The 13,357-nt window shown below is 36.2% G+C and overlaps 1 protein-coding gene across 2 annotated transcripts; it reads left to right on the top strand.

Moving 5' to 3' along the window:
• Window positions 1-13,096, top strand: LOC100781175 (membrane-bound O-acyltransferase gup1). Of its 2 annotated transcripts, none has more exons than XM_003555188.5 (19): window positions 1-705; window positions 792-850; window positions 949-1,130; window positions 1,229-1,277; window positions 1,782-1,885; window positions 1,972-2,036; window positions 2,439-2,509; window positions 8,376-8,435; window positions 8,605-8,718; window positions 10,415-10,539; window positions 10,637-10,688; window positions 10,882-10,944; window positions 11,030-11,139; window positions 11,218-11,310; window positions 11,412-11,493; window positions 11,588-11,665; window positions 12,484-12,559; window positions 12,641-12,690; window positions 12,793-13,096. In XM_003555188.5, exons 1-19 carry the CDS (start codon window positions 582-584, stop codon window positions 12,832-12,834), a joined length of 1,599 nt encoding a protein of 532 aa, XP_003555236.1. In that variant the 5' UTR covers window positions 1-581; the 3' UTR covers window positions 12,835-13,096. The 2 variants fall into 2 exon arrangements, with proteins under 2 accessions (XP_003555236.1, XP_006605902.1); XM_006605839.4 differs by having other exon boundaries at window positions 622-705; window positions 959-1,130.
• Window positions 13,097-13,357: the final 261 nt, after the last annotated feature.

Genomic DNA, 13,357 nt, shown 5'->3' with positions numbered 1-13,357 from the left:
ACTCCCCCTGTTTTACTGTGCTCTCTCCCGTGCAATTTCACCGCAGTCCCCCTTTCAATTCTCCTTCCTCTCCAATTTGTGCTTGAAATTGAGTGAAGGGTTCTCATTAATCTGTCTACGTGGTTGGTTTGTGGTTGTTGGGGTTGATTGAATGTCGCTGGATAATTTTGGTGCGTAGAAGAGAAAGTGAATGGGAATTTATGTCTTGTGCCACTATTTTTGAGATTTTAATTGGTTGGAGTGGATTGAAGCTCATCGTGAATGCTATGGTGGTGGGGTTTGTGCGACAACATGCAGTGAAGATATAGCGGAGGAGGCACATGCTCAAAGGGGTTTTGTTCGACCTAGATAGTGCGGGAGTGTATTAGAAAATATGGGAAGCGTAAATAGAAACTGCTCTTCCCTTTCTGATTCCAAATCCGTGGTTTCACTTTTCTTTTCTTCTCAGTAACAATAACAATGTTGTTCATTCCCGTCGTCGTCGAGATTTGAAGCATATATCATTGATCCATTCCTCGTCGAGCATCGATTCGCAGTCGTCCAATTCGCTGCAGTTCGTGGTGTTGAGGTGCTAATTGCAAATGGCTACATCTGTTAATGACAGTAAGCGTGGGCACTGGAAGCGAAAAGAGTTGTGGTTTCTTGTAATTTATGCAATCCTTTTCTATGTTATCATCATCAACCGTTCACTTCAACTCTCTCGTGGTATATATCTCTTTTTCACTCTCTAATTGTCTTTTCTCTTACCAATTGCTTAATTCCCGAGCATTGACTGCTTTTGATTTTCACAGATTATTACAAACACCTACGCGGTTTGCGCCCGGGTTGGCTCATAGCTCATTACCTCAATGTATGATAATTTTTTTCTGTTGCAAGTATTTCAGTAGTTGTTTGTCTTGTTGCAATGCTTGCTGATCAAATGCACATTCTTTTCTGTTTTGTGTAAAGGATGTTTCAGATGCTCAGTGGAGGAATTTTCGAGGAAATATACCTGTTCTTACTCTTGTCTTTGCAATTTTCACTCTGCTGGCCAATTTCACGAGGGCCTTCTTTAATTTAAGAGTGAAGGGAATGTCCATTGTCTGGCTTTTATTTTCTTCTGCCTACTTATCATATCTTCATGGAGCATGGTACGGGCGTGGTGCATTGTCTTTCTTTCACTATTGTTATTCCTTACCTTCTTTTCTTTAGTCTAGTCTAACTTTGAGTTTGTTTGTTCCATTTGCAGCATTGTATTTATCCTGTCAATAGCTACTGGTAATTTTCTTCTTGTAAAGGTGCGTGTAATAGAACAACGAACAAGTCTTAGTTGGGAACCCGTAATATTGGTGTTTTTAATTATAGAAGGGCAGGTTGTTCTGGCCCTGAAAAATTCCAACAAATTTCGTTTTTCATGGACAAGTATGGCCAAAAAGAAAGTGTTAAGTTTTTTAGGCCAAATAAATGCATTTATGGCTTGGAAAATATTTCTCTGTATTTTCAGTCAAAGAGTAAATCCCTCTTATAGAGAGGGGAAAATAATATGCTATAATAACAGATTACTACTTGAATGGTCATTGTAGGCTCACAACTCTTGTCCTGGATATTTATTGACAGAGATATTGACTGATAACAACTTTTGATGCTTGACCATTTTTTCATCAATGTTTAAGTCTCAATAAATATAATCCATTTGTTCCTAAACAGACAATGTTTTTGTCAATCATTATATTGTAGCATTTAATTACCTTATTTACAACTTTTCCTACAGTTATCATGTAAGACTAATCCTGTTTCAGCAGATCTTTGCACAGAAGGAGTACTTTCCTCTTGTAGTTTGGAGTTACAACATATTGTTTCTTCTCTGTAATCGGATTTATGAAGGATATTCATTCTCTATGTTTGGGTAAGAGGCATAAGATTTGTTTTACTATTATATTTTATGCTAGGAGTAATTCTATTTCCACTTAAGATTATGTATTTACATTGCAGGCAACAATGGGCATTTTTGGACAATTACCGGGGCAGCTTTAGGTGGCACATATGTTTCAACTTTGGTATTTGTTTCATTATTTAATTGAGTTCCTATGCTATCTCTAATAAAAGTCAGAGTAGTCCATTTATATGTGATTCTTACATTGCTTTGCCTTATTCTTTTTTCCCTAATTAATGTTAGTTGTACTGTTCCTCAACCATCAGCAGCATTAATATGAAATTACACTAATCATTCCTCACTTTGTTACTGTTGTCATGTTATGCTGATTTATTATTTAGAACACTTATGCGCCAGAATATTAAAATTTGGTGATATAAACATTTAAAATTCTATTTTTATTTTGTATTTTATGAATTATATATGAATGTCTTTGTATTCTCATTTTGTATACCGTTATGTAATGTGACAATAACAATAACTTAATCTATGTTTCTTTATATTTAAGCTTAGATTTTTGTGACAGTTGTTTTGCGCATGATAAGCTTTGGATTCGATTTTCACTGGAGTAATCAAGATTCTCACTTTGATAAGGAGGTATGTTTTTTATTTCTGATAATGGTACTTGTTTGTTTTGAATATAAGATTCTACTCTACAGTTTCTCTCTCAGTTTAATATGGTTGCAAGGATGACTGTATGTTATAATGCTGTAGACAAATACTTTTGAATTTTTATTACTTAGGAGTTATTCTTGATTGTTGAGAATCTGAAAGATATTCTAAATGATATTGTAATAAATGTAGTTTGTAGGCATATAATCCCTGATTTACCGGAAACCAAATATCCTGTATTTATGTCTAATCAATGCTATAAGCCTATGTAAAAATGCATCGGCTGTGTACTTTAACACACAGTTTCAGTCTATTATCCCTTTGTATTTTCTCCTATTTTACATTGATGTTTCGTCAAAGACATAAATCATTTTAGCGTCATGTAGAATGTAAATTATGTTTGATTACTTTTGGAAAATAGGTCATGATGTACCTAGAGTAGTAGCTTACATTTTATTTTTTGTCTTTTGTATACCTGTTGTACTTGTTCTATTCAGAGCTCTGTATTTTGTACTTACCTCTCTTTAGCTTACTGAGTAAGCTAAGTTTTCTAATATAATAGATCCTAAGTGTGGAGAACACACTTGTGGATTTCCATTCAATCATAAGTTACATTCAAGTTGGTATCAGAGTGGGAACGATCCCGCTCTGCCTGATTATCCCTACAAGTCACGCGCTCCGAAAGTCTGCCATGCACTGTCATGCACAACTTCCCCACAGCACCTCTCTTGGAGCGTGAGATCCACGCACTGCCTTCTGCTGGTCAGAATCATGCTCTGACAGTCCAAAAAGGTTTGTCGGACCTATCTGGGCCCAGATCTGCTCTCGAATTTTCATTATCTCTCTTCAACGTTGGTGTTTCTTCAAGTTGGGAAATTTGAAGGTTCTGTTTGTGCAAATCTTTTGTCTCTGTCTCTTGTTGTGAGATGGCCTCCACAAATCCTTTTGGATCTTCCTTCTCCGTTGGTCCCACTGTCAGTTCTACTATGGGTTCCACTGTTTTGTTTTCTGGGACACCAGTCATAACCTAAAGCTGAATGGCAGAAAAAACTACTTGTCCTAGTCCTCTTCTGTGGAACTTTGGTTCCTTGGCCAAGGACATCATGAGCACTTAGAGAAGCAGGTTACTGAAATACCTGCAGAAAGACAAGAACAATGGAAACAAATTGATTTCCAGCTTTGTGCCTTGCTGTGGCAGTCAGTAGAGCCAAACATCTTAGTGACCTTAAGGTCTTTCAAAACATGTTACTCCTTTTGGAAGAAGGCCCAAAAGATTTATGCCAATGATATTCAGAGATTGTATGATGCAGTTGACAAATTGACCTCTCTTAAACAAATAGATCATGAAATGACCTTGTTTGTAGTTCAGTTTCAGTCTACAGTTGAAGAATTAAGAATGTTCCTAGATGCTGAGTCAGTGGAAGAGATGAAAAGAAAGCATGACAACTTGTATATGGTGTTGGCCTTACGGGCCATGAACCCAGATTTTGATCATATTTGTGATCAAGTTCTGACTAATCAAGAAGTTCCCTCAATGGAGAGTCTTCTTACACGCCTCCTTCGTGTTCCTAATTCGAGAAAAAATGAAAATTCACTTGAGCTTATTGAATCTTCAACAATGGTGTCCAGTCGAAGAAGAGGAGGTCGTGGAAATCGTGGATGTGGAGGACGCAGTGGTGGCAGAAATGGTCAGCTTTACTGCACACATTGTAAGATAAGGGGCCACACTCAAGACTCCTGCTATGATATAGTTGGGTGGCCTGAGAAAACAGCAAATGTCTCCACATCGAAAACACATGAGCCAAAGTTTTCTGAAGAGGAGTATCAAAAGTACCTCTGACTGAAGTCCAATAGTCAGGCTCAATCATCCTCTGGCCCAAGTACTTCAACAGCTTGCATCTCTCATTCTGTGGATAGTCAAGATCCATGGGTAATTGATTTAGGTGCTTCCGATCATATATTTGGTAATAGTTCTCTATTCACCTCTCTGTCTCTTCCTAAAATTCCTCATCTAATCACACTAGTAAATGGCACCAAAGTCACTTCTAAAGGAGTTGACAAAGTCTCTATTTCTCTGTCCTTAAACTTGGATCCAGTCCTTTTTGTCCCTAACCGTCCTTTCAATTTAGTTTCTCTTAGTCAACTAACAAAAACATTAAATTGTTTTGTAACATTCGATGTCGATTCCTTTGTTATACAAGAATGTGGTACAAGTCGGTTGATTGACGTAGGACATGAATCCAAAGGTCTCTACTATTTTGAAACAAGTTCATCAGTGTCTTGTTTCTTTTCCACCATTCACTCTGATATTTGGGGTTCAAGCCGTGTCACATATTTTGGTTTTAGATATCTATGGATAGTCAAGATCCATGGGTAATTGATTCAGGTGCTTCCGATCATATATTTGGTAATAGTTCTCTTTTCACCTCTCTGTCTCTTCCTAAAATTCCTCATCTAATCACACTAGCAAATGGCACCAAAGTTACTTCTAAAGGAGTTGGCAAAGTCTCTATTTCTCTGTCCTTAAACTTGGATCCAGTCCTTTTTGTCCCTAACTGTCCTTTCAATTTAGTTTCTCTTAGTCAACTAACAAAAACATTAAATTGTTTTGTAACATTCGATGTTGATTCCTTTGTTATACAGGAATGTGGTACAAGTCGGTTGATTGGCGTAGGACATGAATCCAGAGGTCTCTACTATTTTGAAACAAGTTCATTAGTGTCTTGTTTTTTTTCCACCATTCACTCTGATATTTGCGGTCCTAGCCGTGTCACATATTTTGGTTTTAGATATTTTGTTACCTTTATTGATGAATACTCCAAATGTACTTGGGTTTATTCAATGAAAGATCGATCTGAACTTTTGTCTATATTTATGTCTTTCTTTAATGAAATCAAGACCGAATTTGGAAAAGTGATTAAGATTCTTAGGTGTGATAATGCCAAAAAGTATTTCTCCTCTAATCTCTCTTCATTTTTTACCACTCAAGGCATTTGACATCAGTCCACATGCCCACACACACCACAATAAAATGGTATAGTAGAAAGAAAAAAATAGACATTTAGTTGAAACTGCACATACCTTATTGCTTGGTGCAAATGTTCCAGTTCATCATTGGGGTGATGCCATCCGTACTACATGTTTTTTAATTAATAGAATGCCATCTTCATCTCTTGAGAATAGAGTTCCTCATTCAATCCTTTTTCCAAAAGAACCCTTGTTTCATGTCTCCCCTCGTATTTGTAGTTGTACTTGTTTTGTTCATGATGTTTCACCAGGGCTGGAAAAGTTATCAGCAAAAGCCATTAAGTGTGTCTTTCTTGGTTACTTTCGTCTACAAAAAGGATACCGTTGCTATTCACCACGCACTAAACAATACTATAAGTCGGCTGATGTCACCTTTGAAGAAACTCCCACTTTCTCTTCTTCAATGCAGGATTTCAATTCTGTCCAACAAGTCTTGCTTGTTCCATCTCTTACTCCATTAATGTCACCAGTCCATGAAATTCCTAGCATGGACACAAGTCAAGCCACCTATCCAATCAGCCCAACTCGATCTCCTCAAAGTGTTGACCAGCATGAATCACAAAGAAAGTTGTCTAGTCCTATGTCACAAGGAGAGTCCTTTGCTTCATGTCTGTCACCTTCAACGACTCATACCACGGTTCCAATCTAGATCTACCAGAAATTTTCATCCTATTTATAATTTTTTGAGTTATCACTGGTTATCTCCTTATTTTTCCTTTATTTCATCCATATCACCTCTCACCATTCCTAAAAATATTCATGAAGAACTTGATCACCCTGGGTGGTGACAAGCCATGGTTGTTGAGATGCAGGCTCTTGAAAGCAGTGGCACATGGGAGTTAGTTCCTTTACCTCTTGGGAAGCAGACAGTCAGTTGTAGATGGGTATATGCTATTAAGGTTAGGCCTAATGGTGAAGTTGATCGCCTTAAGGCTCGACTGGTGGCAAAAGGATACACTTAGATATATGGTTTTGATTATGGTGATACCTTTTCTCCTGTTGCCAAATTCACCACTGTCCATTTATTTCTTGCTGTGGCTGCCATTCGTCATTGGCCTCTCTATCAGTTGGACATCAAAATTGTTTTTCTACATTGTGACCTAGAATAAGAGATATACATGGAGCAACCTCCTGGATTTATTGCTTAGGGGGAATGTGGGTTAGTTTGTAAACTGCTCAGATCTCTTTATGGCCTCAAATAATCGCCAGGCATTTGGATTAAAACTTAGTGAAGCAGATCATTCATTCTTCTATGGTCACACCTCACCAAGAAAGTGTATTTATTTGATCGTCTATGTTGATGACATAATTATCAGAAAAAATGCTGCTGCTGCAATTTCTCAGCTGAAAAAACATCTATTCAGGCATTTTAAGACCATAGACCTTGGATGTCTAAAAGTCTAAAATACTTCCTTGGTATAGAGGTAGCTCAATCAAACAAAGGCATTGTTATTTCTCAAAGGAAGTACGCTTTGGATATTCTAAATGAAACTGGCATGAGTGGACATTGACAGTCCCATGAATTCAAATCAAAAGTTGATGGCTGAACAGGGTGAACCCCTCTCAGATCCTGAGAGGTAAGGAGACTAGTTGGGAAACTCATTTATCTCACAATCACCAGACCTGACATCTCTTATGCAGTTGGAGCAGTGAGTCAATTTATGCAGAATCCTTACACTAATCATTGGAATGCTGTCACTCAAATGCTTAGGTACATTAAAAAGGCTCCAAGACAAGGGTTGCTGTATGAAGATAAGGGAAACACCCATGTTACTGGGTATTGTGATGCTGATTGGGGAGGTTCTCCTATAGTCAGGCACTCTACTACTGGATATTGTGTGTTCATAGGAGGAAATCTGATTTCTTGGAAGAGCAAGAAAGAGAATGTTGTTGCTCGATCTAGTGCAGAAGCTGAGTAGAGCAATGGCCTCAACTACTTGTGAACTTATGTGGATCAAGCAACTTCTTCCAGAACTTAAGTTTTGTGAAGTTTAGCAGATGCAGCTCTATTGTGATGATTAGGCAGCGCTTCATATTGCCTCTAATCCAGTATTCCATGAAAGAACCAAGCACATAGAAGTTGCCTGCTACTTTGTTCGAGAGAAACTAATGGCTAAGGAAATTAGTACAGAAAAAAATTGGCTCTAATGATCAACTCGCAGGTATTTTGACTAAGTCATTAAGGGGGCCTAGGATTCAATTTTTGTGTTCCAAGCTTAGTGCTATGGTTTATATGCTCCAGCTTGAGGGGGAATGTTGGAAAATAGGTTATGATGTACCTAGAGTAGTAGCTTACATTTTATTGTGTCTTTTGTATTCCTGTTGTACCTGGTCTGCTCAGAGCTCTGTATTTTGTACTTATCTCTTCAGCTTACTGAGTAAGCTAAGTTTTCTAATATAATAGAGCCTAAGTGTGGATAACACACTTGGGGATTTCCATTCAATCATCTCTAGTTACATTCAAGTATTACTATTTAAATAATTTTGTCTTGAATGCTCCTCTTCACTAGTACAAAAGACCATACTAGTTTAATTAGGTTGTAGTTTTTTTATATTTCTACAGATTTGACTATAGTCTGGGAAAGCCTTGTTCAGTTAATTTCCTTTTAGGTAAAACCTATTATGTGTCTGTCTTCATGTTTCTTAATGGTCAATTTTGACATTTTCTGGGCTTTGCATTGCTTGAAACATTTTAGCTTGCAATATCAACGTCTAGTGCGTATTTTGTCATGGAGCTGTTGACTAATTATGTAGCTTTGTGATTTTGGGTATCAATATGATTAATGACTATTTTTCTCAATGTCTTATTCTTTGATTATTGCAGAAGCATTATCAACGTTGTCATATTTGTAAATCCGGAAAATCTTGCTATCAAGTTTTACAGGTTAGCATAGCTGCTAGTTAAACTCAAGCACAAGTTGAAATTTATCATAGTTGCCTAGTTATGTTTTATGCTGGGTTTTTTTTCCTAATGTTTGTTTTTAAGAAGTTATAATTTCTAGTGGCCATGTGGACACATTTTTTCCACCTCATAATTTTAATTACATTACCAGGAGAGAAGTCTACACAATGACAAGTTTGGATATATCACATACCTTTGTTATTTGGTATATGCACCACTTTATATTGCTGGTCCAATACTGAACTTCAATGCCTTTGCCTCACAGGTTTGTGACTGCTAGTTATTTTGATTTTGACGGTTTAAGCTTCATTTTGAGTAGTTCTATTGAGGAAGTAAACCCTCATCTTGTTATTTTCAAAAATAGAAGTATATGTAAGATATGATTTGTTTGAAACGGAAAAGAAACCACCACATTTGTAATCATTGTTTAGAAATTTGATGTGATATCACCAAGTGGGGTGGATGAAATGGAGGAGTTCCTCAAGTATCTTTTGTAGCAAAAGGTCCCATTCAAGCATAAGAAAACTTTTACCGTACAACTACAATACCTCTGATGTTGTATGGAATGGAATTTTAGATAGTTAAAAGCCAGCCTGAGAATAAATTCAATACAGTGATGATTAGAAGTACTAGATTAGGGCCTTATTTGGATAAATTTTTCTATAAGCACTTATAGGAAAATAAAATAAAAAGGAATAATGAAATAAGTCGTCCACGAAATAATATTTGAATACTTGAAAAGTTTGTGATAAAATAAGATATAGTTAGACTAGAAAAACCTGCGCTCAAAATAAAAAAAAATATTCCTTTTTTATTTCGAGCCCGCTCTTGAGTTAACTTTGGATAAGCTACCTTTTAAAAACACTAGTCAAAGGCAACAGCTTCCAATCTCATAAGTTAAAATTAACTTTTTGGAGAAGCTAAATGATTTTAACTTATCCAAAAAAATGGTTTTAACTTATACATAAAATAATTTTAGCTTATGGGAGAAACTTATTTCATTTTTCTTTCATATTTTCTTCTCCTATAAGTCCTTATGGAGGAGCTTATCCAAACAGGTCCAAGATAGGATTAAAAATATATGCATTAGAGAGAATGTGTGGGTAGTATTATAGAAAAAAAAAAATAGTAGTTTCTCATCTTAGGTGATTCAGGCACGTATCGAGAACAACTGTTGAAGACCTAATAAGGAGAGTTAATCAGTTGGAGGGTATCCCTGTCCCTAGAGGCTGGGGAGACGACTGATAGGGAGAGAAAATCATAATCAACAAAAAATTAAGTAGAAGGGTAATCTTATTATTAATTTCAAGTAGTAGCAGTAGGAAATAATAATCTCAGCTTATATGTTCCCAAGTGCAACGGCCATTACAAAGATTAACTTTGATTCAACAAAGGCTACAACCAATGCTTCCAGAATGATCCTCCCCTCAAGATACCCATGATCTATGACTAAAAATTGCCTCAAAGATTAACTTCTTGCTGATAGTGTCCCTTGCCAACTTATCAATCTTCTCATTCAACATGACTTTGGAACTTATATCATTAGCTTTGGGCCTCCTGTAAGACTGTTCAATAGCTCCAAGGCTCAGGTTCCCATCATCCTCCCCACTTCTACTACTTCCTTAAATGAGAAGAGCATCTTCCCAAGTAGCTTCATTTTTTGACTGATTTTGCCATTGTTTCACTAAAGGTCCATTATGGATGATTCTTCTGCAGCTAAAGCTGCTGCTTGTGCAAAAAAAAAAAAAGAAATTCTTCTAAAGCCATACTAGTTGAAAAATATTCTTTTCAACTTAGAAAGAATATGGAAAATAGGAAATTTCTGAGACACGAAATCTATCATTTCTTGTTTCCCTCTTAAGAATTCCTGAATGGTTCTTGTGTCAGTGATTTTTTCAAGTGTTTTTGAATGGTTGCTTGAGTTTCTTTTTGTTGATGATACTGGTTCTAAATTTTTGCAGATAGATGTTCCTCAAAACACTAATTCAGTTAGAAATGTGACACTCAATGGTTTCCGCTGGGTATTGAGTCTTCTCCTTATGGAATTAATGACACATCTATTCTACTATAATGCCTTTGCTAATAGGTGAGAACTTCAGTATTCAGGAAAGAACCACGTGTTATATTTAATTTTTAATCCAATTTTATTGTTTGGTAGCTGAAATAATTTCTTAATCAATTAGTGATTTGTGGAAGCACTTATCTCCTATGGACGTGTTCATCATTGGATATGGCGTAAGAGAATACATATACATATACATCAATTAAGTGGTTTTACTGAACCCATTGACATCAACTAATCATGTAGCCAACCTCACCTTGTGGGATAAGGCTTAGTGGTTGTTGTTGTTTTTGTATCATGAAAACTAAATTTTCCCAATTATATCAGCATGCTGCCTTGTCATTCTTTTCTATTTATTTGTTTCAGGTGTTAAACTTCATGTGGCTAAAATTTTTACTGATCTGGCGCTTTTTCCGCTTCTGGTCACTGGTATGTTACTTGCTCGTTAAGCATATAGCATAAATGTTCAAGTACATATTTGAAGAAAGTCAGTACTTTGAATCATATGTTGTAGATAAACGGAATTGAGACTCCAGAGAATATGCCAAAATGTATTAATAATTGTCACAACTTGGAAGGCTTTTGGAAAAACTGGCATGCTTCCTTCAACAAGTGGCTTGTGAGGTGCAATAAATTCTTTTTCCTGGATTTGTCTTTGTTTTCCCAGATAATAACTTAAAATTTGGATGGGTCAAAATTCAGGTATATATACATTCCTCTTGGGGGATCTAAGAAAAAGCTACTAAATGTGTGGGTTGTTTTCACATTTGTTGCAATCTGGCATGATTTAGAGTGGTATGTTTCCCTTTATTGTCCAAATTCAATCTATTCTACCGGTAAAAGTTGCAGAGTTTTTTATCAGATATTTTATGCTTGATTGTTCTTATGGACCTTAGGAAGCTTCTTTCATGGGCATGGTTGACGTGTTTATTCTTCATCCCTGAGTTGGTTTTAAAATCAGCAGCAAAAGCATTTCAGGTAATGCATATCCACAATTTTCCTTTTCTAAAGTTTTCATTGATCCTAAGTTGTTATGCTTGCTGTCTAACATGGAGGTAAATTTGATTATCAGGCTCAAAGTTCTTTTGGAGAATGCATATTTCGTGAACTCAGTGCTGTTGCTGGTGCAGTGACAATTACTTGTCTTATGGTTTGTCCTTGAATGCCCTCACAGAACATAAGAATATCACATTTTTACCTGATTAAGTAAAAGAATGTTTTAAGGGGCCAGTTCATTAAGCAACAAGTTATCCTGTTGAACCAATTGATCCAGTGCAAGGCCTTTTATACAACAAATTTGATGTTCAATTTTACACATCAATATAAGTGAACCAATTGCACTCAAGTTTACTTTTTTTACATCAGCCAAATTGAACCCAAGTCTGACAAAATCTATATCTGATTACAACTGCTACTCTTACAACAAATAAATATATATAGCCCAGTACATAGTTTAAAACTATAGCATATCTCACTGTACCAGGAGATTTTAGAGTTCTGGCTCTCTTTCCCAATCCTGACTCTAAGTCTAAATTAAAACCTCTGTTATTTCCCTCTCCTCTCCCATTGTTTGTATTCACTGTCCACTGTTCTAACTAACTGATAATACGTGTGAGTTCATATTGAAGTTAAGTTCAATGTGTACCACGCTTCCTTTTACTCTTCAACATTGGAAAGTGGGAAATGTCCGTTCAACGGGTTTCCAAACACAGCCAATTGTCAATAGAACTGTTATTGAATCTGTTCTAGTCGCTGATACTTGGGCCAAGTATCTAACAAAGTCATACAAAAAAGGATTCAAAGAGTGGTAAATGGTTTAGTTTACACGTTAACTTAAGTAAACCATTCTTTTTGGCCTTTTTTCTTTGCTGAGTGTTTATTATTTCTGTTTTGGTAGAAACTGCTGTATTTTTTCGTAAAACAAAAACAGTCCATATCTAATTTAAATACCATGACATTTCTTGACAGGTGGCTAATCTGGTTGGATTTGTGGTTGGACCAACTGGCATTAACTGGTTGCTTTCTTCTTTCCTTAACAATAATGGTATGCCAAGTATCCCTAGCCTTTTAACTTAATTGCAGTTTAAGTACAGTGAAAATTTCATTTGAAAATTCCATGACACAGGTTTGCCTGTCCTTGGTGGCATGCTTATGACATTTTACGTTGGAACAAAGGTTTGAAATGTTCAGCATTTATTTATATTTTCCATACTTAGAAATTTTTTTCTTTTCCTCCCATCCATTTTTGTTTATAATCTTCAACCTGGATATTTGCAGATTATGTTCCACATAGATGAGGCAAAGCAAAGGTCGCCCTGAACTGGGACAAATAATTTTTTACCATAATACTTGGTGCAAATATTCATACTCATGTTTAGTGCTAGGAGTTTCAAATCCAGTACAGAACAATGTTCTTGACTTGGAGGTGTCTGTGGGTGCCCTTTTTTTTTGACAGATTTCCTGATGGGTGATGCATTATTGTACATAAATTGGGAGCCATGCCTTCTAATTTTCTACACCATCTAATGTCACAGAATACACGGAAAAATGAAAAAGTAAATCTGTTGAACTTGACACCTTATAACACCGATTTTTTGGTTTATTGTTCTGATATGTTGTTTCAAGGTATGATCTTGAGATATATTCGGTTCTCGGGAGCTCCAATCTTTAGAAAAACCCTTTTACCCCTACATTGTTTTGGCCTTTTTATTTGAACATTTTGATGGATCTTTGGTGTTACTTACAAGCTGAGGTTACTATCTCCGAGTTTATAATTATAGATTTATAGTTGCGCGTGTTAGTCCTTTTAAGCTTTTATACCTTATTAATATTCAAACGAAAT

Source organism: Glycine max, chromosome 20, assembly GCF_000004515.6.
Source record: "Glycine max cultivar Williams 82 chromosome 20, Glycine_max_v4.0, whole genome shotgun sequence".
NCBI classification, from domain to species: domain Eukaryota; kingdom Viridiplantae; phylum Streptophyta; class Magnoliopsida; order Fabales; family Fabaceae; genus Glycine; species Glycine max.
This window is presented reverse-complemented; position numbering and strand designations above follow the sequence as displayed.

Excerpts from the sequence above, each read along its gene's own strand:
- LOC100781175 (XM_003555188.5), top strand. The coding sequence starts at position 582 with ATGGCTACATCTGTTAATGACAGTAAGCGTGGGCACTGGAAGCGAAAA. Across the intron at positions 11,311-11,411 it reads ATCTGGCATGATTTAGAGTG|GAAGCTTCTTTCATGGGCAT; the intron begins GTATGTTTCCCT and ends TATGGACCTTAG. Across the intron at positions 11,494-11,587 it reads CAGCAGCAAAAGCATTTCAG|GCTCAAAGTTCTTTTGGAGA; the intron begins GTAATGCATATC and ends TTTGATTATCAG.